Below are 23,369 nucleotides of genomic sequence, written 5' to 3' on the forward strand. Positions count from 1 at the left end.
CTGTATGAAATATTAATTAACATGAGGATATTAATATTGACTATAACATCATCATCATCGTCTCACTGTAGTCATTATTTTATGTCTGTTTTCAATGCTGGCATGGGTTGGACAGTTTAACAGAATGAGATGAGTCTGAGAACCATGTTTTGCTCCAATTTTGTCTCAGTTCTATCCTCGCTCCCAAAAGTGTCACCCCTCTGAGATTCCCTTTTTGCTCATGATTTTCCTGCAAGTGCCAACTTGTAACAGCTTAAGTGAAGCATTAACAATATCAGAGTCACTGTTCTTAGAGGATCTGTGAAGGCCACTGGCACCACCTCTTTCTCCAGATGTAGTGAGTTAAAAATCAAAGTTCTTACATCTTGAGCTGTGCCCTCTACTCTATGTTTCCCATGTATTCTACTCCAATCGTGAAAGTGTGTGGCTTGGTGGTTAGGAGCATTCGCTCATGATCGTAAAGTCGTGAGTTCAATTCCTGGTGGCATGTTGTGTCCTTGAGCAAGACACTTTATTTCACGTTGTTCCAATCCTCTCAGCTGGCAAAAATGAGTATTACCTGTATTTCAAGAAGAACCAGCTTTGTCACACTCTGTGTCATGCTGAATCTCCCCGAGAACTATATATTAAGGGTACATGTGTTTGGTACATGTGTTTGGATGGTTTGACAAGAGCTGGCAATGCGGAGGGCTGCAACAGGCCCAACCATCTGTTTCCACAATTTTTCTACAGCTGGATGCCCTTCCTAATGGCAACCACTTTACAGAGAGTACTGGCTACTTTTATGTGATGCTAGCATGGGTGCTTTTTTTATATATACATACACACACTTGAACGTACACACACACACACACACACACACACACACACACACACACATTAAAATCTTTAAAAAGAACATATAGAATGGCCATAACTGGAACATCTTTGACCATAAGATTGGTTAATTTAAGAAACAACAACAACTACTTCTACAAGCAGAACAATTTAGTGATTAGAAAACTTCATTAGTCTGATTTGAGTTATAATACTATAAATTTGGGGTCTATGGTATTCAAATTCATACAAACCTTTCCTTCAATTTTCCAGTACAAGAAATATCCCTTGGGGTCAACTCTGAGCAAAATTTCAGTTGTACTTGAAGAACCCTGTCAAAGAAAGTGTAAAGTAGATAAATAAATAAATATTAAAATATATATTAATATTGGTGAAATAACTTATCAAGAATTAATTATTTAATTATCAGATTATGGGAATCATGAATACATATCTATGTATGATAATATGATTAGTTAATGTAGCAGCGAGTTGGCAGAATTGTTACCATGCTGAGCAAAATGGTTAGTGGTATTTATTTTAGGGTTGATAAAATAAGTAACAGTTGAGCACTGGGGGTGGGGTCACTGTATCTGACTTACCGCCTCCTCTGAATTTGCTGGCCTTGTGTTAAAATTTGAAACCAGTACTAAGTTTAGTTTGTGAATATTAATTTTGAATGTGTCATCATCATCACCATCACCATCACCATTATTGTCACCATTCTCACCATTCTAACCATCATCATCATCATCATCATCAGCATTATCATTCTCATCATTGCTATCACTATCATTATCCTCCTCCTCCTCATCGTGGTGATTTTTATACCCGTTTTCCATGATAGCATGATTTAGATCAGGCCTGGCCAACTCAAATTACATTGTGGGCCACTTTAATCACAAAAAGTTGCTTCGAAGGCCACTTGTATACTGACAGAATTGGAAGCATTTTCTTTTCTCATGCTATTATTACAATAATGAATGGATGATCATTGATTCAACATGAAATATTATCGTTGCAAAAACAGTCGTATCTTTGTTTTTTTACTTTTCATTACAATCTTTAATTTTTGATAAAATTTTTTAAATGCTTGTTTAACCCTTTAGTGTTCTGATTATTCTATCAAACATATTGCTAATTGATTCACATTGATTTGAATTAATCATGCATTATCTCATATCTTCAAGATCTTGATGGTATAATTACCTAATGTAGAATAACATTGTAGGGTAGGTGTGAGAGCCTGGATCTGGTCAGTTCGAACATAAAACAGATTAAATATTTTGGCCGGATATGGCCGGTTTGAATACTAAATGGTTAAATAAACTAAAGGCGGTGCTCCAGCATGGCCACAGTCAAATGACTGAAACAAGTAAAAGAGTAAGAGTAGATAAGGGATCCACATAGTGGTCCCTAATATTGTTTATATTTAAATAGAAATAATTTGGGCACTAATGGGTTAAAGAAGCTTAATCCTTTTGCATTTAAACTGGCCGTATCCAGCCCAAATATTCCACTAGTTTCATGTTCAAATGAGCCATATCCGACCTCTCACACCTACCCTGTAATGCCATTCTAAAAATAAGTAATCACATCGTTGAAATCCTGAAGCTATGAGACAATGCATGGTTAATTCAAAATGATGTGAGTAAATAAACATTACATTTGATTGTGTGATATGAATACTAAAGGGTTAAAATTGTAAAATGTAAATGCAAAATTATAACTTATATATACTCTTTACTTGTTTCAGTAATTTGACTGCAGCCATGATGGAGCACTGCCTTTAGTCGAATCAAATCGACCCCAGGACTTATTCTTTGTAAGCCTAGTACTTATTCTATCGGTTTCTTATATATATATATGTGTGTGTGTGTGTGTGTGTATATGTTGCATATCTGTGTTTGTCCCCGTAACTTAGCGGTTCGGCAAAAGAAACCGATAGAATAAGTACTAGGCTTACAAAGAATAAGTCCTGGGGTCGATTTGATTCGACTAAAGGCAGTGCTCCAGCATGGCTGCAGTCAAATTACTGAAACAAGTAAATATATATATATATATATATATGCATATATACGACAGGCTTCTTTCAGTTTCCGTCTACCAAATCCACTCACAAGGCTTTGGTTGACCTGAGGCTATAGTAGAAGACACTTGCCGAAGGTGCCACGCAGTGGGACTGAACCCAGAACCATATGGTTGGTAAGCAAGCTACTTATCACACAGCCACACCTGTGCCTATGCATAGCTGTGTGATTAAGAAGCTCACTTTCCAACCATATGGTTTCAGGTTCGGTCTCGCTGCATGGCTCTTGGGCCAACCAAAGCCTTGTGAGTGGATTTGGTTGATGGAAACTGTGCAGAAGCCCATTGTGTGTCTATGTGTACGTGTCTTTACATCTGTTTTTGTCACCCCTTCCCATCACTTGACAGCTACCATTGGTTTGTTTACATCCCCATAACAAAAGTGACTGATAGAATAAGTACCAAACTTCAAAAAACCCCACAAGTACTAAGATCAGTTTGATTAAAACCTTTCAAGGTAGCACTCCAGCATGGCCACAGTCAAATATCAGAAGCAAGTAAAAGATAAAAGATAAATGAATATTTGTTGGTTCAATGATAAGTATTCAGTTGTTTGATCTTAAACTGAATTATCTGCCCCTAAATTAGCATGTCAGTGGCTGAATATTGCACAGACACATGTAGCCATTCAAGAATTTGGACATGGAGATCTCCATTTCCAGTGACTATGAGGGTCACCTCCAAGTGGTGTCGGGTGTCAACGAAGAGCCCTCGACTACAACAAGATGACCAAAGTTTTTTTTTTTCCAAGGTCTGGGGTCTCCCGCCCCTAAGCCCTAGACCCTCACCTAATCACCCTTACTCGTCTTGTTGCTTAACAACAACAACAACAGACACATGTACCCTTATTGTAGCTCTAAGGCAGAACCCACAACATGACATGGTATGTGACATGGTTGTATCTTTGAATTAGGGGTAGAATCCATCCCAAGGGCTTCTTCCCAGTTTTCATCTACTCATTTTCACTCACAAAGGTAAGGTTAAACCAAGACAAAAGCAAAAAATATTTGCCCAGGATGTCATGCACTGGCATTGAACCTGAGATCCTGTGATTATGAAGTAAACTTCTTAAACCACAAGACCATCCTGTATTCACATTATGTATGTATACATACACACACATAAACAGAAAATATACTCGTACACACAACACACATATTACAGCACACATCCTGCCCTGTTATCTAGTAAACCCTGAATAGATTAGTAGAAGATCAAGTGAAACACAGTATAGTAGGTGGTTACTGTGGTGGTTACAGCTTCACTAAACCTTATTGATCAGGGTATTAATAGGGGTGGAATACTGATTACTTGGTCTTATCACAATTAATAAAGACTATGAGATAAATATATTGATTTTCATCTTTCAGCTTATGACCTATCAAAAAAATTTTTTCACGCAAATACAAGTTACACCTTCATTTGTGGTATCATCTTTGAATTTCATTTGAGAGATAACATCTATTTATATTTATTCCATTTTCAAATTTTTGAACTCTCTCAGCTATAACCGTAGTTAATTTGCAAGGTTTGGAGAGAGACACAGGGTATAAGGCCTTCACGGGCCCAGTGAGATTAATGTTCCTATTTAAGGCAGCAGTAAAACATGACCTTTGAACGTTGGGCCTCAAAGAGGCTATGACGAAAGACCAAGACCTCTGAGATATGCTGTGGCTGTGAAGTCCCAACAAATGAAGTGAGTTCATGGGTCGCAGGATGGCCTGCTGTGCTAACCTTGGATCATAGGGTGACCTGCTGTGCTTGAGGAGATCTATTGCGTCAAGTACATCAACATCAAAACAAAAATCAAATGGAAATTGTAGTTGTGATATCTGTGCAGGTGGCACGTAAAAAGCACCATCCAAACATGACTGATACCAGTGCTGCCTTGACTGGTGTCCGTGCCTGGTGACACATAAAAAGCACCAACTGATTGTGGCCGTTTGCCAGCCACCTCTGGCCCCTGTGCTGGTGGCACGTAAAAAGCACCCACTACACTCGCAGAGTGGTTGGCATTAGGCAGGGCATCCAGCAGTAGAAACACTGCCAGATCAGAGTGGAGCCTGGTGCAGCCTCCTGGCTTCCCAGACCCCGGTCGAACCATCCAACCCATGCTAGCATGGAAAGCAGACGTTGAACGATGATGATGATGAAGCTAACAGAATCATTAACGTGTTGGGCAAAATGTTTGGTGGTATTTCTTCTGGATCTTTGCATTCTGAGTTTAAATGCTATTGAGGCCTTTCATTCTTTCAGGGTTGATAAAACAATACCTCCGCCTTAGGGAAAGTGGAGGTAAAAATTTTGCATTTTAATCACTCGTTGAGGCATCATGAAAAACCTTATTAGAATCTTATGAGGGACAAGTAATGTTAAATATTGATCTTGTGTATACAAGGGCTACTATGGTTGAGGAGTAAAGTTCTGCAACTATATGGTTACAAGTGCCTTACACAATAGCCCTGGGCCAAGCAATGCTTTGCAAATGAATTTGATCGACGGAAACTGTGATGAAGCCCTTCGTGTATGTGTGTGAGAGCACGTGTGTATGCATGTATGGAGTGTGTGTTTGTTCGTTCACTGTCACCGCTTGACTAACCAAGCGATTCGTCAAACGAGACGACGGAATAAGTACGCGACTTTAAACAAAATACTAATAATAAACACTGGGTTGATTCGTTCGACTAAACCCAGTGACAAAAACAAGAAAAAGATAAGAGACTCACACACAACCAGCACCATCGTTAACATTTTATGCTTGTTTCCCTCCATACTTCAAAAGGCTGGATGGTTCTCACAGTATTAGTAGGTAATCTATCTAGCTCAACGAAACGTGCTGCCACGACTAGAATATTCCTCCCCACAGTAAATATTCTTTTCCTGCAGCTTCCAGATTTCCTCTCATATTTTGAATGTGAACCTTGGCATTTTCTTTTTGTCTTGTTGTGCTCTCTCTCTCACACACACACTCCACATACCTTCAACTATATCTATCTATCTATCTATCTATCTATCTGCCTTTCTATCTATCTATCTATCTATCTATCTATCTATCTATCTATCTGCCTTTCTATCTATCTATCTATCTATCTATCTATCTATCTATCTATCTACATTGTCTGTCTGTCTGTCTGTCTCTCCCTCTCTCTCTCTCTCTCTCTCTCTCTCTCTCTCTCTCTCTCTCTCTCTCTCTCTCTCTCTCTCTCTCTCACACACACACACACACACACATGGTTTTGAATAAGGAATCTCGAGAATTTTATTTTCTGTCTCCGATGTATTTATAGACATGCACATACATACATACATACATACATACATACATACATACATACACACACATACACACATACATACATATATGCATGCATACACGCGCGTGCGCACACATCCACACGTACATTTGTTGCATCCATTTCTCCCGCTAAAACCGATGTCGATCTTGTTCAACGAAAGTATTAAGAAAAACGATCGACTTTTTAAAAAGGTTTGGCAATTGTAAACAACACGTGTTTTTGGCGGGTTGATTTCTTCGAAGGTTCGTGGCTTTTCTTCACGTTGCTTGTTATATGACATTTGCTCTATATCATTTAATTAACACTAGTGTAAGGCCTTTATAGTTTTACTAGCAGTATCGCCCGGCGTTGCTCGGATTTGTAAGGGAAATAACTATATAAGCATTTTTAGAGATGTAAAGTATAATAGCCATCTCAACATGGCTAACCACAAAGGGGGGTGTTACTGTAGCTTTTTACGTTCTGAGATTTAATAATACATTTTTGGAGAGTTACTTCCCTTATATAATAGCAAAAAATTGCATTAAAATGGAAAAAAATTATGGTAAATTTTTTTTTTAATCGTAGACTCATCGTAGATGCGCGCTAATACCCAGAAGGGCTCGATATGAATCACGACTATAAGATACGCGCTTTTGGTTGGGAGTAGTTAGGAATCTAAATCGTAGGAGACAGACACACAACCTTTCTTTTATATATAAAGATTTGCTCTATATCATTTAATTAACACTAGTGTAAGGCCTTTATAGTTTAATTTAATTCCATTACAGTAATTGTTAAAGCGTAAGTTTAATATACAAATAGTCAATGTGTGTTTATTCCTGTTATCTAATCTCGTATAGTTAGGCATTTGGATGTTGGTTAATACTCTTTTACTCTTCTACTTGTTTCAGTCATTTGACTGCGGTCATGCTGGAGCACCGCCTTTAGTCGAGCAAATCGACCCCGGGACTTATTCTTTGTAAGCCCAGTACTTATTCTATCGGTCTCTTTTGCCGAACTGCTAAGTGACGGGGACGTAAACACACCAGCATCGGTTGTCAAGCAATGCTAGGGGAACAAACACAGACACACACACACACATATATATACGACAGGCTTCTTTCAGTTTCCGTCTACCAAATCCACTCATAAGGCTTTGATCGGCCCGGGGCTATAGCAGAAGACACTTGCCCAAGATGCCACGCAGTGGGACTGAACCCGGAACCATGCGGCTGGTTAGCAAGCTACTTACCACACAGCCACTCCTGCGCCTTTATTTACTTTTATCATTTTTTTTATTTGTAATCTTTCTTTCAGATAGATTAAGTACGTATGTTAAGATATCAATGTAATTATGATTTTTTTTTCTGTTATCATGGACTGCGGCCATGCTGTGGCACCGCCTTACGAGGGTTTTTAGTCGAATGGTCAATCTTACGGTTCTAGTATATTTTACGTCAACTGACCACGTGTATTTGTTTATATATGATCGTCAATTTCCGTAAAAAACTTTTATTTTTTTACATATGGGGTTGGGGGGAAATGGGATCTTTGGGGTTCCAAAGATCCCAAGATCGCCAAAAAATTATAAATACTACAGTTGGTACATTCGACGGCGACCCTTCGGTATAAGTACCGTAAGTACCAGAGAAGTGGCTTTGTTTACATTTCTGAAGATAACAGAAACCCTTTTCTCCCCCCCTAACCCTAACCCCCCCATATATATATAAAAAAAACAACACTTTCTTATACCGAAGTTACACCCAACGTTTTTTTGTCTTCCCATTCGGGGGCCATGCATTTTATTGGTTAAAATTCGAAGAATTAAACTACGTTAAACTTACAAATTACAATTTTGTTTTCAATTTTGTTTACAATAACGTTTTCTTTTGACACATTCTACCAGTATACGAAGTTTCAAATTGTTTAGTTAACTAGAAAATTCCGTCCATCAAAAGGAAAAGATCCACTTCTTTCTTTCTCTTTCTTTTGATTGTTTTCAACCATCTCCATCACCGTCACCACAACTGCCATACACACACCGCCTTCCCCTCCAACACCATCACGACTGTCTTTCACATCACTTACTACCACCTCGGCTACCACTACCACCATCATCACCGTCGCCTCCGCCTCTATGACAACTACAGCTCATACAATTACTATCACCCCATTACCATCACAACATCGATCTACTACTGTCCTCACCGTTTCTATGTCCACTATTACTCTCGTCCCAACATGAGGTATAGTAGAAGTGTCACTGAATAGTGAGAGAGTGGGGTCAAAGTGTGACACACTGACACACAATTTTGTTTTGGCATTTATTATATATATATATATATATATCTTTGGTCTGCAAGATCCTCAATGCGAAATTGTATCCTGAAACATACACACACACATTACTGTATTTTGGGAGAGTACTAGGCTTTGAAAAAATGTCCTGGGGTCGATTTGTTTGACTAAAACCCATCAAGGCAGTGCTCCAGCATGGCCACAGAGAAATGACTGAAGCAAGTCAAAGAATAAACCAATACTGTTTGTCAAGCTGTGATGGGAACAAACACAAAGAAATACAGTTCTTTCAATTTCCATCTACCAAATTTACACAGATGGCATGGGTTAACCAGAGCTATAGGTGAAAACACTTGCTCAAGGAGTTACACAGTGGGACTAAACCCAGAACCACGTGGCTGGGAAGCAAGCCTCTTAACCACATATCCATGCCTGTGTCTATTATATATGTATGTGTTTTTCTTTCTTTGTAATTCCTGGGCAGCACTATCTGTTAGATAGAATGGGTGTGAGTAGGTGTCAAAACTGTAATGATTTCCAACAATGCAGCTGATGATGAGATGTCTATGTCCATTTGGATTAATTTATTATTGTTATTTTTATGTAGTTGTTTATCTGTTACCTTTTTGTTTCCATGTAAGATATGTTCTCAGTCATATTGTTTTATATCGTTAATTATTGTCCTGGTTTTTTAGAATTATCATTGTCATCATCATAACATCTGTCTTCCATGCTACATGAGTTTGACATTTTGACAGGAACTGCTTAACATCCAATTATAGAAACTGTACCAAAAACAGGTATTGAAGTACACTGCATTGTGCTCCAATATCTGCTTTGGCATGATTTCCAAAGCTGAATGCCCTTCCTAATGTCAACCACTTCATAATGTACTAAATGCTATTTTTCATGGCACCAATACTAGCAAGATGCCACATAGATTGCACAAATAGAATCCCCACCACCATCACCACAGCTGAGTGGGACTACAGTAGAGAGCGAAAGGTGGTTTTATACTAAGTGTAGTGAGGGTAAAGTATGAAAGAAGAGGCAAGAACAGGTTTCTTGCTATAAAGAAAGAGATACTTAATCACCTTGCATTACATAACAGTGGGTCGAAATAATGAAGGAGTGGTAAAAATGGTGGTGGCAAGGTGAGCCCTTAAAGTATATCAAAGAGAAGTGGAAATAGATGATCAGGGAGTATGGGTGTAAAGAGATTACAAGAAAGTATGGGGAGAGTGAGGGATGGTTAGTGACACATATGAGTTGCTGGGAAGGCAAGGGAGAATAGGTGATGACTGGCAGTACAGATAGTGTTAAGAGCAGCATGAAAGTAATACAGTAGAAAGTGGGAAGATGAGTGAAAGAGAAAGGTCATGTGAGTGGGGAGATTGAAAGTATATATGGAGAAAGACAGATGTGTAGTGTGAGGGGAGATTGAGAGACATAAGGTTATATGGACAAGTGAACAGGAGATGGTTCAGAAGAGATAACTGCTAGCAGAAAAGAGTGATCAACATAAAATGTAAGTGGAGAGGGGCAATTTTAAAAATGAAAGATAGATCTCAAGTGAAGTAGTTTTTGATCAAGTCTGTTGTACAGTGGACCTAAATATAAGTACCACAATGACATATAGTTCACGTGCTGTAAATAGGTAGGCAATTACAGTCCATTTAGCTGTATGTTCCACATCAAGCTCCATGTAGTTCTACTGTGTAGACATAAAGTTTAAATAGCTTGGAGTTTTTAGATTTTAATGCTGAATAGCTTATAATCCAGCATTTTGCAAACTTTGCATGTGTACGCAATGAAAACAATGCTAAGGTTAACTACAGCTGCTTATATAATACTGCATGCTAAATATCCAGTCAAAACCAAAATCATGAAAATTGAAACACATCCACCCTGATGCAGTTCCAGCAACACCAAATCCTGTCTACTTAATGATAAGTGCCTATTAAAGACGCTTATGATAACAACAAAGATAGCAATTGCAGATACAACCAAGATGAGCTGCATAGAATTAATGGGAAATACATTTAAAGTCAGATACATTCAGCACACTCACTCTTTCAGAATCAGAGATAGAATCAACTCCACAATGTCTACATGACTGTCTCTGGGACCTGAAGACATATGAAATTAACAACATCCTTATAAACTGGACTATCATCAAAACTGCAATCTACATCTTACAGAGAAGTGTAACATCTTGACTCAAAGTTTCAACATACTGAATAAAATGTCCAAAATAATATCTACTTGCAAACCTATGCATTTCTCTTGCAAAAGTTTGAGTGCAGGCCATATATACCACCACCACCACAACCTTCACAGCTCATTGGCTAAAGATACACATTATCCAATTGTAAATCTTCCTCATACTGCACCACACTTACCACTTGTCCTCCACCACACACAGTAGTATCTTCCATTTCTGTGCAAGTGACAAGTAGCCAGACCGTTTCTAGAGACCCTTCCCTTTGTCTTCACCTATCAGCAGTGCATCATATCAGCTGGCTTAAGTTGACCAATGAGAATTGAACAGTTTGAATAATTTGATTTTCATTCTGCCCTTACTTGATGAATCCTCAACTAAGTTCATCAGTTCATCTTTTTGTCTTCCCAAAGAAAGGTTTATACATGGTAAGATACTCTGAGTAGCAGCAAAGTGAATCCCCTGCTTCAAGCAAATAGCTGAAAACTAATACATGTATTGAGTACTTTTCTTCATTGTCCTATTTGTATTTTTCAGACAAATACCTTATTTAATGGCATAAAAGACATAGGAGCATTCCATCGGTTACGACAACAAGGGTCCCAGCTGATCTGATCAACAGAACAGCCTGCTCGTGAAATTAACGTGCAAGTGACTGAGCAATCCACAGGCACGCGTACCCCTAACGTAGTTCTCAGGGGAGATTCAGTGTGACACAGAGTGTGACAAGGCCGGCCATACAGGTACAACTCATTTTTGCCAGCTGAGTGGACTGGAGCAATGGGGAATAAAGTGTCTTGCTCAAGGACACAATGTGTCGCCAGGAATCGAACTCATGACCTTACAATCGTGAGCCAAATGCCCCTAACCACTAAGCCATGCACCTTCACTATAAAAGACATATAGGTATATTAAATGCGCCCAAACAGAAATATTTCTTTGCAGTCTCAATGTTTCCGAGGTTAGTATTTTACCATTACTGGTTTTTGGTTTAAATTATGCTTTCATTTATATCCCTTCCTCTGTGGTCTGCAGTTGATTATTAATAGGTGTTTGAGAATATTTAGTCATAATGTATCAGCTGGTACTGGTGGATGGAAGCACTCCGTCGGTTACGACGACGAGGGTTCCGGTTGATCCGATCAACGGAACAGCCTGCTCGTGAAATTAACGTGTAAGTAGCTGAGCACTCCACAGACACGTGTACCCTTAACGTAGTTCTCGGGGATATTCAACGTGACACAGAGTGTGACAAGAACGGCCCTTTGAAATACAGGTACAACAGAAACAGGAAGTAAGAGTGAGAGAAAGTTGTGGTGAAAGAGTACAGCAGGGATCACCACCATCCCCTGCTGGAGCCTCGTGGAGCTTTAGGTGTTTTCGCTCAATAAACACTCACAACGCCTGGTCTGGGATATCGAAACCGCGATCCTACGACCGCGAGTCTGCTGCCCTAACCACTGGGCCATTGCGCCTCCATGCTGGTACTGGTACTGGTGAATGCCACTGGCCCATTGTTATGGTAATTCTTTTTACAGTGCAAGTAGTAATAAGGTTTAAATAAATACCATTATTATTATCATGGCGTGTCTTGTGTCACACACTGTAACATTTATAGTGAACTGTCCTTCTTGTACTTACTATGTGATGGCACTCATTCCATGTCACCTATAATTTATGTTAATTACTCATTATGTGAAGGCGCATGGCTCAGTGGTTAGAGCATCGAGCTTATGATCGTGAGGTTGTGAGCTCGAATCCCGGACCGGGCTGCGTGTTGTGTTCTTGAGCAAGGCACTTTATTTCACGTTGCTCCAGTTCACTCAGCTGTAGAAATGAGTTGCGACGTCACTGGTGCCAAGCTGTATCGACCTTTGTCTTTCCCTTGGATAACACTGATGGCGTGGAGAGGGGGAGGCTGGTATGCATGGGCGACTGCTGGCCTTCCATAAACAACCTTGCCCGGACTTGTGTCTAGGAGGGTAACTTTCTAGGTGCAATCTTATGGTCAGTGTCGTGACCGAAGGGGGTCTTTACCCCTTTACTCATTATGTAATATTGTATATGTCATGTTTTTATTATGTACTAGCAGTATCGCCCGGCGTTGCTCAGGTTTGTAAGGGAAATAACTATAAAGCATTTTTAGAGAGTTATAGCCAAAAAATGGAAAAAAATGATGGTAAATTTTTTTTGAGAGTAAAAAAAGGTGGAGTTGCGTCCCCTAGACAGTTTGCAGTTTGTGTTTCTGATTCTCGACCCCATGTCGAATTTATCGATTTTTTTCAGAACTTGGGGGAACTTTTCAAAATTTTCGCTGCGTTAGTTTTGAATTATGACATTGGGCTATGTGTGTGTCAAATTTCATCAGAATCGGTTGAAAGCCGTGGTCAGGGTGAGGGTACAAGCAAACAGACACACAGAAATACGCACAGACAAACTGCCGTTTATATAGAGAGAGATAAATTGCATATATGTGTATGCGCATGTTTGCTATGCTTTTGAATGTGGCTGGGAGTGAGATCTGAGTTTTTTTCTGTTTTGTTTACATTTTCATACACACACACACACATACACACACACATACACACACACAATCAGATACAAATAATTTACTAGTTATTACATATAGAAAACAACACAGCTCCCATGACTTTCGGAAACATTTTTTTCACGCTCAGAGTTGCTGAAGCATGGAATAAACTGCCTGCATCAGTTGTTGACTGCCATGACACTGCATCCTTTAAGGCCCTCATGCTTTCCGAAATCCGCCGAAACTACACCTGATTATATATACACTTTAGATGAGTTGTAGTGCACCTGAGCACTGTACACAATTATTATTATTATTATTATTATTATTATATTATTATTATTATTATTATTTATTATATTTGTTATTGTTGTGCTTTTGTTCCGTCAAGTGGTTGTCATTTTTTTTTCATTATCCTTTCATGCACGTCCATAATTAGCACAAGATTGGCTGTTTTTTGAGAAGTTTGCTTCCAAACCACATGGTTCTAGGTTCAGTCCCACTATGTGGCACCATGGGCAAGTGTCTTCTACTATAGGACCCCCTTCGGTCATGAATGACCATGGGATTGCACCTAGAAAGTTACCCTCCGAGGAACAAGTCCAGGCAAGGTTGTTTATGGAAGGCCAGCAGTCGCCCACGCATACCAGCCTCCCCTCTCCACACCACTGATGTTATCCAAGGAAAAGGCAAAGGGGCTGATACAGCTTGGCACCAATGATGTCGCAACTTCTTTCTACAGCTGAGTTAACTGGAGCAACGTGAAATAAAGTGTCTTGCTCAAGAACACAACACGCAGCCCGGTCCAGGAATCGAACTCACAACCTCCCAAACGTAAGCTCGACGCTCTAACCACTGAGCCATGCGTCTTCACTATAGTCCCATACAAACAACAAGCCTTATGACTGGATTTCGTGGAAGGAAACTGAAAGAAGCCCATCAAAAAAATGTGTGTGTGTGTGTTTATGTGTGTTTTGCTAAGTGAAATTAAGTGTCTTGCTCAAGAACACAATGCATAGCCCAGTCTGGGAATTAAACTCACTACCTCATGATTGTGAGCCGTGAGTTTAGAATATCATCATCCAGTCTACTTTTTTCAGTATGGTGGTGTGATTACTACTGTACTTAACAGTATTATGGGTTATGATATTTAATATTGGATTGAGATTGGAAGCACTCCATCGGTTACGACGATGAGGGTTCCGGTTGATCCGAATCAACGGAACAGCCTGCTCGTGAAATTAACGTGTAAGTGGCTGAGCACTCCACAGACACGTGTACCCTTAACGTAGTTCTCGGGGATATTCAGCGTGACACAAGAGAGTGACAAGGCCGGCCCCTTGAAATACAGGTACAACAGAAACAGGAAGTAAGAGTGAGAGAAAGTTGTGGTGAAAGAGTACAGCAGGGATCACCACCATCCCCTGCTGGAGCCTCGTGGAGCTTTAGGTGTTTTCGCTCAATAAACACTCACAACGCCCGGTCTAGGAATCGAAACAGCGATCCTATGACCGCGAGTCCGCTGCCCTAACCACTGGGCCATTGCGCCTCCGATATTTAATATAATTATATAATGTAAAACATCCGTTGTCAAAATTAATAAAAGATGTTCTAAATAAGGAACTCCTTGATGTAAAATAGACAATAGAAAATTAGAAACTCTGTACATTGGACCTGTGATGTAATATGCTTAACAGTTGCCTTCAGTTTCACAAGCTATTTTACTTATTTTTCAGTGATATAAATAAGTAGATACATAGAGAAAGATAAATAGACAGATAGTGATAGAAGTTGATAAACAGAGATAGATAGATAGATAGATAGATAGATAGATAGATAGATAGATATAGATAGATAGATATGTTTCTTTATTAGCCACACACGGCTGAACACAGAGGGAACAAATTACAAAGTAGAGCTTTTCTTTTTGGGGAGAAAAAAAAGGTGGGGGTAGGTTTTCGATCAAAAGGGATCGTAAAAAAAAAGATAGATAGATAGATAGATAGAGAGAAATAGATAGACAGACGAATAAATAGATAGATAGATAATTAGATAATGATAGAAGTAAATAGATAGGATAGATAGAGAGAGAGAGAGAAATAGACAGACAGATGAATAGATAGATAATTAGATAATGGTAGAAGTAAATAGATAGATAGATAGATAGATAGACAGACAGATAGATAAATAGATATAGATAGGTAGATAAATAGATATAGATAGGTAGAAGTAGATAAACAGATAGATAGAAAATGTTGGAGGTAGCTAGGTAGATAAAAAGATAGGTAAAGCCAAATAGATAGATAAGATGACAGAAATAGATAAACAGATAGATAGATAACTAGAGTCAGATAAGTTGGTGAGAATCACTGATTCTGTAATTATTAATCTGTCATGGATTATAATACCATGAAAATCTAAGTAAATCTGATTGTAAGATTATCCCAATCGAGGAAATGAGCAACCAGAACACATTGACTTCATCAAGGCTTCTCTAGAAGCTAACAACGCCTTTGTCACTAGAATACACAGAAGTGTGTATGTATACAATGGTTCAAAATTACTCGTAATCCAATTAAAATATATAGATAATGAGGGGCAAAAAATAACCAATTGATTACCTGTGTATCTGAGATTAGTTATGACTAAACACAATTTAAATTCTTCAGACCACCATCATGTAATAATGATGATGGTGATGATGATGATGATGATTTCAGTCCAAGGCCAACATTTTTGGTGGAGATAGGTATGTAGTCGATCATGTATAAGTCCTTGTGTGTATCTGGTATTTATTTATATGTTCAACCCTCAGAAAGATCAAAGTCAATTTGATATCAGTGATATTTGAACTTGGACCATTCTTTTACTCTTTCACTTGTTTCAGTCATTTGACTGTGGCCATGCTGGAGCACCGCCTGGCTCAGAACTACTGGTCTGGACTGATGAGATGGTCAAGGCAAGTCATCTAAATATAATTATGAAGGACCAGAACTAAAATGCCTGTATTGTGATAGACATTTTGAATATCTTCTAAACAAAATATTACCTGGAAAGAAGTCAAAAAACTGTCATGGTATGAGTATGTTGAAATCGAAATAAGGTGGATATATGGAAGTTGAAAAACTGTATCAATAACAGCTGGAGCTATAATACTCTTTACTCTTTTACTTGTTTCAGTCATTTGACTGTGGCCATGCTGGAGCACCGCCTTTAGTCGAGCAAATCGGCCCCGGGACTTATTCTTTGTAAGCCTAGTACTTATTCTATCGGTCTCTTTTGCCGAACTGCTAAGTGACAGGGACGTAAACACACCAGCATCGGTTGTCAAGCAATGCTAGGAGGACAAACACAGACACACAAACATATACACACACATACATATATACATATATATATATATATATACATATATACGACAGACTTCTTTCAGTTTCCGTCTACCAAATCCACTCACAAGGCATTGGTCGGCCCGAGGCTATAGCAGAAGTCACTTGCCCAAGATGCCACGCAGTGGGACTGAACCCGGTACCATGTGGTTGGTAAGCAAGCTACTTACCACACAGCCACTCCTGCGCCTATAATAATTATAATAATAATAATAATAATAATAATAATAATAACAATAACAATTATTTCTTTATTAACCACAAGGGTTTACATGAAGAAAAACATGGACAGCACAGGACAAAATAAAAAATGTGTGTGTGTGTGTGTGTAGTTGTGAGGGTTTAGCATGTAAGCAAGACTAATAAAATTTTTTAAAAAAAGGGAGATCAACAATGTGTAACCCTCAATAGGGAGGAGACTCTCAAGGGCTGCTTGTGGAAAAACCCCATAAAAACCATTGGTGCCCTGACTTTTGGGGCAAGTGCCTTTTTTCATTTTCTTTCCTTTTTCCAACTACAGGCATATGCTGAGGACAGGCCCGTTCACTCACACCATTCTGACAACTTTCATCCACCTTTCAGCTAACTGACTATAAGACAACACTTTCCTCTCTGCTCTTATTTTCCTTTTCAAGTGAAACTTGAAGAAGTTCATCAGGGATTGGTCAATAATAACAAAACATTTAGGCTCAAAGCCAGACATTTGAAGTAAGGTCAGTTGATTAAATCATCTCTAGTGTTCAGATTATTCAATCAAACATAATGTCCATTTGATTCCCATTGATTTGAATTAATCATGCATTATCTCATATCTTCAAGATCTTGATGGTGTAATTACTTAATGTAGAATAACATTGTAGGGTAGGTGTGAGAGCCTGGATCTGGTCAGTTTGAACAAAAAACAAATTAACTATTTTAGCTGGATATGGCCGGTTTAAATACTAAAGGGTTAAATCATCTCTAGTGTCTGATTCATACTTGATGAACTGAGAGAGGTTGAAAAGCAAAGTCAACCTCAGTGTAGTTTAAACAACATTAATAATAATAATAATAATAATTTTATTTCTTTATTGCCCACAAGGGGTTAAACATAGAGGGGACAAACAAAGACAGACAAAGGGATTAATTCGATTACATCAATCCCAGTGCGTAATAATAATAATAATGATGATGATGACAAGAAGAACTTTTATTTGCCACAAGGGCAGTGGGGACAGAGGTACATTACACAGATTTCAAAAAGTCTGACGAAAAGAAAATTGAATGAAATTTGCATAGCATAAAATTTGAATCCATTATTTTTTAATTTCATTTCCATGTATTTGAAAATGATTTCATTTTATTTTCTGAGGTGCTGTAATCAGAGTTAACCTCATTCTTATTAGCCACCTTTTAGTATACAAAAATTTAATAAAAATAATAATAATAATGTCCAAAAGGCAGACTTTCCTGTGTGTTGCAACAACAACAATAATAATGGTTTCAAATTTTGGCACAGGCTTTGATATGGAATAAAAAATAACTGAAATAAATGCATTCTAGTGTGAGGATTGTCTGACAATGATGGACTACTCAGCTAGTATGTATGTGTGTGTGTATATACATGTATGTATATATATCATCATCATCATCGTTTAACGTCTGCTTTCCATGCTAGCATGGGCTGGACGAATGACTGAGGGCTGGCAAACCAAGTAGCTGCACCAGGCTTCAATCTTGATCTGGCAGGGTTTCTACAGCTGGATGCACTTCCTAATGCCAACCACTCCGAGAGTGTAGTGGGTGCTTTTACGTGCCACTGGCATGGGGCCAGTCAGGTGGTACTGGCAATGACCTTGCTCGAATCTTTTACACATGCCACCGGCACAGGTGCCAGTAAGGCGATGCTGGCATCAATCAATCTCGGAAGGTGCTCTTTAAGGCGACGCTGGTAATGATCATGCTCGAATGGTGCCTTTTAAGTGCCACTGGCACGGAAGCCGGTTAGCCGCTCTGTCAATGATCACACTCGTATGGTGCTCTTTGCGCCACGCTATAACGGACGCCAGTCATCGAATTTGATTATACGTATATATATATATATATATATATATATATATATATATGTGTATATGTATATATGTATATGTATACGTGCACACATATATCTACAAATATGTGTGTCTTTGTAATTTCATTCGTTCATCTGTGTATGTATACACACATGTACGTATATATATGTATATATATATATATGTGTGTGTGTGTGTATAATAGATTCAATTTATTTATAGTTGATTTTTTTTTTTGTAATATAAATAAATAAAAGTGAGCAAAACATGGTTGTATTAATGAAAGCATAGAGCATAATGTATGTATATTTGGTAACCATGATTACAAACCTATATCTGAAGGTTTCATGATACCTAAATATAGCTTGCAGAGAAGATATTGTCGTTAGGGTGACAACTTTACACAAGTTCTCAGCAAGCATCTGTTGTCACTATGTTGCTGTCTACAGCAGAACTGTATGTCTTGGAGAGCAAGTAAGGGGTTTATTGATTTAAAGGCAAGCAAAGCAGGTCTCAGGAAATAGGTATATAGGCATACATGCACGCATACATACATAAATACACACATACATCATACATACATACATATATGAGTGGCTGTGTGGTAAAAAGTTTGTTTCGCAACCACATGTTTCCAAGTTCAGTCCCACTATGTGACACCTTGGCTAAGTGTCTTCTACTACGGCCTAAGGCTGACTCAAAAGCCTTGTGAGTGGATTTGGTAGACAGAAACTGGAAAAAAGCTGATTCTGTATATATATATATATATATATATATATATATGTATGTATATATATTTATGTGTGTCTGTGTATATCTCTCTATATATAAAGCTGAAGTTGTCTGCGTATGGTATGTTTGGTAGCTTTCAACTAACACTATCTCCTCCGAGACCCTGCAGTATAGGTTGACCAAAAGTTGAGTGCATGATAGAAGAAGGATTGCTTTTTCTTCCGTAGAAGAAAAAATTGAAATCGGACCATGTTAACACCAAAAATTATTTACATCAAAAAGGTGCTTTTTTTCTATGAAAATCCCTATTTTTTTTACGATTTTTCGACTGCTGTGTCGCCATTTTTCGGTGTATTTCAACCAGAAAAATGTTCACCTAAAGACAATAACAAGCTACATAATGCAAAATTTTTACTTTTCAAAAATTCCAATTCTAAAGGGTTGAAACAAACCCGGGCAACGCCTGGCGATACTGTTAGTATATATATATATATATATAATATATATATATATAGAAATATTAAAATTACTAAGTCTCTCTAAAAGAGATTACGGCAGCGTTCCTGGAAATTAATAGTTATCGCCATACTAATATGGGATTCTTATAAAAATAAGAAAAAAGCTAATGGAGCTAATCAGCGGACAGCTTTTTCCTTATTTTTATAAGAATGCCATATTAGTATGGCGATAACTATATATATATATATATATATTATATATATATATAAATTAATATAAACAACCAGGTGTAATGTTATACTATAAAGGAAATATTCAATCATCACTAAGTGTGACTAAAGATACCGAAGCACCTGCATTGCTTGAAATAAGAGTTAAAATACTCTAAATGCTGTAGGAGGAGCGCAAAATGTATACGCACATGCTGACAAGGGAGGCAACTGCCCCATGACCGACATATATGTATATGTATTACTTTTTTACTCTTATTTGTTTTAGTCTTTTTGACTGTTGTCATGCTGGAGCACAGCCTTTAGTTGAACAAATCAATCCCAGGACTTATTCTTTGTAAGCCTAATACTTATTCCATCGTCCTCTTTTGCCGAACCACCAGCATCAGTTGTCAAGCGATGCTGGGGAGACAAACACACATACACACACACACACATATATATATATATGATGGGCTTCTTTCAGTTTCCATCTACCAAATCCACTCACAAAGCTTTGGTTGGCCCAAGACTATAGCAGATGACACTTGCCCAAGGTGCCACGAAGTGGGACTGAACCCGGAACCATGTGGTTCGTAAGCAAGCTACTTACCACACAGCCACTCCTACAAAACCTTAGGTAACTCTGTGTCCAAAATTCAAATTTTTGTTGTAATAATTACTGTTCTATTCTTTAGAGTGTGCTTCAGTCCCATCTTGGGCAAGTGTCTTCTGCTATAGCCCCGGGCCGACCAATGCCTTGTGAATGGATTTGGTAGACGGAAACTGAAAGAAGCCTGTCGTATATATGTATATATATATATATATATGTGTGTGTTTGTGTGTCTGTGTTTGTCCCCCTGGCATTGCTTGACAACCGTTACTTAGCGGTTCGGCAAAAGAGACCGATAGAATAAGTACTGGGCTTACAAAAGTATAAGTCCCGGGGTCGAGTTGCTCGATTAAAGGCGGTGCTCCAGCATGGCCGCAGTCAAATGACTGAAACAAGTAAAAGAGTAAAAGAGAGTATATATATATATCTATATCAATATCTCAATTTACTTGGCTGAAGTTCCTCAAGGTGGTGCCCCCCGCATGGCTGTAGTGATTTTTCAGAGTTATGCAGAAAACATGTCTAGCTATGGGAAAATATTGGTTTCAAATTTTGGCACAAGGCCAGCAATTTCAGGGAGTTGGGTAAATTGATTACTTCAACCTCAATGTTCTATTGGTACTTATCTTTTGGACCTTGAAAGGATAAAGGTCAAAGTTGTCCTCGGCAGCATTTGAAGTCAGAATGCAAAGGTGGATGAAATTGACATGCTAAAGATTCTGCCAGCTCTCTGCCTTGCTATCTTCTACTATAATAATACTCTTGTGTTTTTCTCCGTCACAACATATGAATGAGAAAGGAAGGGGTGATGGCAAACCTGGTTGCGGGATGATGGAAATTGTACAGTGAAAACAAAAAAATCAAACAGCGTTTCAACTCTGTGTGAGTATATGTATGTGTATGTAAAAGGTAGGTATGTGAATGTTTGTGTGTGTGTGCAATGGAAGTGGGATGGTGAACATTCAATGCTGAAAAGAAAGATCAAACAGCATTTCAACTCTGTATGAGTATATGTGTGTATGTGTGATTATTATGTTCCTTGTTTTGTACCCTATTAACCCTTTCGTTTCCAACCCGGCTGAAACTGGCTCTGGCTCTGAGTACAAATGTCTTATTTTCATAAGTTTTGAATTAAAAATCTTCAACCAAACTTTTGTCACAATTTCTGTTCCTAACACTAGCTTAATGATAACTAAGTTATTTTACTAAATTCTTTGTTATATTTAGCTCTTTAGCGTTCAGATTACTTTGTCAAATATAATGCTTATTTATCTACATCATTTTGAATTAATCTGGCATTGTCTCATAGTTTCAAAATTTCAATGATGTGATTATGTATTTTTGGAATAACATTGAAGGGTAGGTGTGAAAGGCCAGTTCCAGCCAGATTGAACATAAAAAAGCTAGTACATTTGAGCCGGATATGGCCAGTTTAAATGCTAAAGGGTGAAAGTAATTGAAAGAAACACAGAGCATCTCAAAATAAATACAGTAACAAAAGGGTTAATATATAAAATACTACATTTCTGATGACACGGGGCCAGCTAGTGGGAAAATATTACCCTACTTGGAAACAGATGAGGGTTTAGGAACAGAAAGAGCATCTGCAGGAGCCCATACAAAATCTGTGGCTGTGTGGTAAGTAGCTTGTTTACCAGCCACATGGTTCCGGGTTCAGTCCCACTGTGTGGCACCTTGGGCAAGTGTCTTCTACTATAGTCTCGGGCCGACCAAAGCCTTGTGAGTGGATTTGGTAGACGGAAACTGAAAGAAGCTCATCGTATATATGTATATATATATATATATACGCGTGTGTGTGTTTGTGCGTCTGTGTTTGTCCCCCTCGCATTGCTTGACAACCGATGCTGGTGTGTTTATGTCCCCGTTACTTAGCGGTTCGGCAAAAAAGAGACCGATAGAATAAGTACTGGGCTTACAAAAAGAATAAGTCCCAGGGTCGAGTTGCTCGACTAAAGGCGGTGCTCCAGCATGGCCGCAGTCAAATGACTGAAACAAGTAAAAGAGTAATTCTGTCTGAGTCATGCAAATATGGAGAAGTAGGCATTAAATGATGATTATGATGACGAAAGAAATAATGATGCTGGTGTATGCATGTATGTATGTCTTCCATCCTATGTTGTTATAAATTTGCTTTTTATTTTAATGCATGTGTGTGTGTATGTCTATATCTGTTTCTTTTATCCATTTTGTTTTTAAATTTATCTTTTTTTCTATTTTTCTATGTTGCATGAGACTCAATTCTCAATTGTTTCATAGTTACAGCTTCAACATTGAGCACAGTAACCAATGTCTGTTATAAATTATTTGTATGTCGGTGGCACGTAAAAGCACCATCCGTTCGTGTCCGTTGCCAGCCTCGGCTGGCCCCCGTGCCGGTGACACGTAAAAGCACCGTCCGTTCGTGGCCGTTTGCCAGCTCTGTCTGGCCCTGTGTCGGTGGCACGTAAAAGCACCGTCCGTTCGTGGCCGTTTGCCAGCTCTGTCTGGCCCTGTGTCGGTGACACGTAAAAGCACCGTCCGTTCGTGGCCGTTTGCCAGCTCTGTCTGGCCCTGTGTCGGTGGCACATAAAAAGCACCGTCCGTTCGTGGCCATTTGCCAGCTCTGTCTGGCACCTGTGTCGGTGGCACGTAAAAGCACCATCCGTTCGTGGCCGTTTGCCAGCT

At 38.6% G+C, this 23,369-nt stretch overlaps 1 protein-coding gene across 3 annotated transcripts in view; it reads right to left on the reverse strand.

Annotated features, from left to right (window-relative positions):
• The window catches only part of LOC115217147 (1-phosphatidylinositol 4,5-bisphosphate phosphodiesterase classes I and II-like), a 127,571-nt gene that overhangs the window by 74,306 nt on the left and 29,896 nt on the right, over window positions 1-23,369 (reverse strand). For all 3 annotated transcript variants that reach the window (XM_036507256.1, XM_036507254.1, XM_036507255.1), the window contains exon 3: window positions 1,071-1,148. In XM_036507256.1, the coding sequence (XP_036363149.1) occupies window positions 1,071-1,148 (78 nt within the window). The remainder of the gene's footprint in view (window positions 1-1,070; window positions 1,149-23,369) is intronic.

This window comes from Octopus sinensis, linkage group LG11, assembly GCF_006345805.1.
Source record: "Octopus sinensis linkage group LG11, ASM634580v1, whole genome shotgun sequence".
NCBI lineage: Eukaryota > Metazoa > Mollusca > Cephalopoda > Octopoda > Octopodidae > Octopus > Octopus sinensis.